The sequence below is a fragment of the Apium graveolens genome, unplaced genomic scaffold (genome assembly GCF_009905375.1).
Source record: "Apium graveolens cultivar Ventura unplaced genomic scaffold, ASM990537v1 ctg8759, whole genome shotgun sequence".
NCBI classification, from domain to species: Eukaryota; Viridiplantae; Streptophyta; class Magnoliopsida; order Apiales; family Apiaceae; genus Apium; species Apium graveolens.
This window is the reverse complement of record NW_027421448.1, coordinates 1-4,898: the sequence shown is the minus strand read 5'-3', so window position 1 is coordinate 4,898 and position 4,898 is coordinate 1. Positions and strand designations below refer to the sequence as shown.

At 33.8% G+C, this 4,898-nt stretch overlaps 1 protein-coding gene across 1 annotated transcript; it reads right to left on the bottom strand.

Moving 5' to 3' along the window:
• Positions 1 to 2,524: 2,524 nt before the first annotated feature.
• LOC141705303 (F-box/kelch-repeat protein At3g06240-like) lies at positions 2,525 to 3,307 on the bottom strand. The gene has a single exon (XM_074508320.1). It carries the CDS (start codon positions 3,305 to 3,307, stop codon positions 2,525 to 2,527), a length of 783 nt encoding a protein of 260 aa, XP_074364421.1.
• Between the last annotated feature and the right edge of the window lie 1,591 nt (positions 3,308 to 4,898).

The following is a 4,898-nucleotide window of genomic DNA, read 5'->3' as shown; positions in this document are numbered from 1 at the left end:
GTGATAAAGGTTTATGATGCATCTATGGTTGATTGCTCAAAACAACAACTGAAATATTACAACATGTACATATCTCTTTAAAAAATTACTTGGTTGCCTATCAAAGAACGAAGGATTCAAACGATATGATCATACGTTTGTTCAATTTCGATTATATGTGTAAATGCCGTTATTATTGAATTTTTTTTAAAAAAAATAAGTAATGTATGATTTCTAAAATAAAACTCAAAAATTTAAAATAAATTGTTTATGTTCTTAAAACACAACTTGAAAAAAATGATTTAGATTAGAAATATGGGTAGAGTGTTTGTATATATATCATTATAAAATAAAAACTAGTATTTGATCTTGATGCAATTTGTAAAACTAAAAATTATATTTTAAATTCGGTCGAGTAAAAAATACATGTGAAATATTAGGGGACAACTCGAGTTTGTTCAAATTCGGCTCGAATTCATATAATAAAGAGCCGATCTTGAACATCACTTTCCGTTAGTTTATTAAATTCAGCTCATCTAAAAAAAGAAAATTAAGCTAAACTTGATCTGGACGGCTCAGATCCGTTCGTTTGCTAAATTCAAGTATGTCATAGTTGTAAATAGCATCGTCGTGTTCATAAATTTTTTCTTACAATAAAATGATATAATAAAAAGGAGTTAGGTTCAAATTTACAAAATATCGCTAATTTGTAGTGTTTTTTTAGATTAAAATAATTTAGATAAAATAGTAAACTATGTTTTAATCCCATGTGACACCCCAGGCAGCCTCACGTTTAGGCTGTGTGACCTCCAAAAGTATACCACCATATACAAACTCGAGCCCGATAAACTTGGAATTTGAACATTTGCATCAATTACAAACTACAACGAGGCTTATGAAATTGTCAAGTTTTTGCAGTGTCTTAATTTGAGGATGATTACTGGAGGGGAAAAAATCACTGTAGCATATAAATTCCCACAGGGCGAAACTGTAATGTGATACTCAAACGACCATTGCTTAATCATAATGGCTGAGTCAAAGAAGTCACATATACAACAAGCACCTACTTTGTTAGAGTTTCCCACAAACCCAGGAACATAGGCAGTTAATTGAACAGCAAACTTTCTTCGAACTGAAAGTACACAAACTTCCATAATGGCCTTTTGGATCATAAACTAAGCAATGAAGATTGTCATAGACACATACTACATCATAATTCCTAACTATTAAAATCAAGATATCGAGAAACAAGTTGAAAATCAAGATAAACCAGAGTAGCCCTAACAGCTTTAAAGCTTTCAGGATACATTTAAATCCGATGAACACTTTTGAGCTTCTAGCGCAGACAGAGCAGCGAGAGCACTTATAGTATATGTTATCAGACACAGTTTTAAGGTTAATTAAACTGGTTTTGTGATTTTCTTTCACTTTCACATACATAACCCCGAATGAACTTATGCATTTTTGTCATTTGACTTAAACTTACTTCTTAACCCAACTCGCTTTGGTTAACACTAATTTTAGGGAAATACTAACATCTACAAATGAAAAGCCACTCTAAAAGAAATATGCCTCTAATCTTACAGTTCTTCCGTGTGGATAACTTATACAAGTAACATAATGTAAGATAGGATTACAAATGTAAAACCCAGCTGTATAATTCAAAAGCTGCAACTTAGCTACACAGAAGTTTAACAAGGCCTTCCTAAATGAAAAATTTAAAGTATGACCACCAAATTTGACCTAAAACCAAAGCCCAACAAAGCTAGGCCAAAGCTGAATAAATAAAATAAACTACACTCATCAAGATGAAGGGAAATAATACTATGAATCATGAAAACCAGAAGCAACCAAGAGCAATTTACAAGCATACAGACATAAAATCATTTATATGATATGTAAATGTTATAAAATGTCAAGCACTAAATGCTAAGTTATCTCGCAGCCTACAGTAATTATTAAATTTTGAAATTAGGAGGTACATACAAATATTAGATAAACAACTAGAAAGCTTAAAACATAACTTGTTCTTGAAATGGAACTAGTTAAAAACCTTGTATTTTTGCAGTAAATAAGCAATGTTCAACAACTTAGATTACTCGGCCTAGTACTCGGGAGACTGCTCGGACTCGGCCCTATTTTCGATCCTGTTTTGCTCTATTCGGTTTATGAAGTCAGTCTCTACTTGAGGGAGACTCCCATCTATTTGACACCCTCCAAGGTGAAAACTCCTCTCTAGACTGATAAAACCGGGACATAAGTCATCGCACCAAATGTGAGAACTCACCTCCGGAAAATGTGATGTCGCAATGTTTTATGTTGAGGATGATAAGTGAACAATTGAAGTTGGTCACAATACATTAAGATGTTCCCATCTTTGGAGAACTTTAAGAAGCCGAACCATGTCGGTATTTATACCTTCATGTACTGGAGGATTAGGAGTGATGATGAGTTTTTTACTCCAACTATCTTCCACGCCATAATCTCTCTTCACCAAATAGAAAGTTCAGACTATAGTGTTATATCACATATACACAAGCAACCTTTAAGTACCTCCCAAGTTTCCTAAAATGATTATGGACTCCCAAGATGCTAAATGATCTGTATTCCAGGAGCCCGTGGAGGAGCTTCCCTGGACGAATAATTCTCTATCCAAATCGAAAGCACATATTAGTTCACCAGCTAACCAATGGAGGCGGCCACTGACATAGTGACCCCTATCATGTTCATTCAGATGGAAGGGGACATGTCCTAGATCTCTCCACATGCCGGTTCCAAGCGTATAAACCTCGCTCCCTAGGTCATATTCAGTTGAAGGAAATCTACCCTTATAAAAACGTACAATCTTGTACTGTTGGTTCGATTCAACAAGTCCAAAGCCATAATATCCCTTTAAATATGATACTCTGGTGTACTCGGAATCTTGAAGGCGTATGTACTCTTGTGTAATTGGATTGCATACATATGCTGAATCATCATAACTATCTTCTAAGCATATTAACCCATTAACTGATCCAATTAACCCCACATAGTCTCCCAAGGCAAGTCCCGGGGAAAATCTCATCATAGGCTCGTGATGAATATCATGTTGGTGATGTTGGTCATCTAGTTCAACCACTGCAAGGTCACCATCATTGTCATCATCTACGTCCTCGGCGTCTCCTTGATGAAGTAAAAGCATTTTAGATGATATAGAGAGATGCAGACGCGAAAAAAATGGTTCTGAAACTATATTACACCATCTTTTGCACACGCTTTTGCATGACACTATTGTCCTCACAGGAGTTCTTGATATAATTTCAGCAATCAATTCTTCTGGTAAGTCCATAGTGGAGAATTTGTCACTGCACACCTTGCATCAAATAAAATAATTCTTTTCAGTGAAGAAATAATCATTGACTAATTTTATAAATCTCAAACAAAACAAAGAATCATTATGCAAATGCACCTCTATCTTCATTCAAATTTCCAAAATAAAAAAATTCATATATCATGATTTGTTAAATATTAGCTAGGATATGACACAAGTGAGATCATATCACAATGGTGACATCATAATTAATGTAGCAAGAGGAGCCACCAAGTGACAAAAGCAAGCTTTAAAGAGAAGCTATGTTTTTTTATATAAAGAGACTTACTCTTCCTTCTTGTATAACAAAGCACAACAGAAAATGCAGCAGAAGTGGTAGTATAGACAATACACACAGTTCACTGTATTCTTGTGTTCATTATCTTGCTCTGTAGTAGTATAGACAATGCACACAGTTAACTGTACTCTTGTGTTCATCTTTCTCTGCCTTCTTTTTCTATATTTAGTCATATATACATATAAATTGTGACATGATTATATTTCTAAAGAAAATCATGTCTTGACTTAAATTTATTAACAATTAACATACTAAGTCCCAATGTATTAAAAATTTAATAGATTAAATGGCTTGATTTGGAATCCAATCTATTTTGACCGATGCCAAATTAATAAAACCCTTTTATTCTTAAAACTTTCATCCTGATTCTAATGGAATATTTCCCCTGTGATGAGCTCTAGTGATGCGCTCTTCAATCCAACATACAAGTGGAATCCCAAGGGGGGTGTATTAACACATACATGAACAGAGTAATCGAGAAATTCTTTTATATATCTAGCTCTGAAAATTTCAAATTATTAATTCTTCACTTAGTAATCATTGAAAAGTTTGTTAATTAATAGAATCACGAAATTTAATAGTAAGATATGAAAAAATAAAGTATATAATTCAGAAAATACCTCTTACAAGGGCTTGGAGTAGAAAGAAGAGGCAAGGCTACGGTTTCGTGCACAGTAGAAATTTGGAAGCACAAACGGTGAGTAGATTTCGAGCCGAAGGAACTCAGAAGCACATGCGTTGGAATTTTTTTACACGGTTATGTATAATAATTCATTTCTATGTTTGCTACATGGCATTGGGATATCAAGTCAGTAAAGTACTCTATACTAGGAAATAGGCGGCGTATCGTATGGGCTATAATATTTTTGGTCCGAACTACAAGTTAGTAAAAGGACCGCGTTTCGTGTAGGCCTATAATATTATTGGTCTGAAGTTCAAGTCATTAATTATTTTCTAATCGAAAAATGTAAGAAAACAACTACTTCAACGTCCTCGTGAAAACGATCCCAATTTATAATATCGTCGATACGGTTATAAAAAAATAAAAATGGTACTTTATCTTTAATTTCTCACAATTTCCAAAATCTAACATACTTATTATCTACTCTTATCATTAAATGATATAAAATGTAAGTTCGGATTTTGAATCAATATTTAAGGAGCGTATACTTCTACATTTTAAAGCACGTTTCTTCGGGTAATACCCTGTTGTAAATTTCACCTTTTCTTAAATTTTCCTTGTCATCCATGTGGTGGCACCATTGTGGTGCC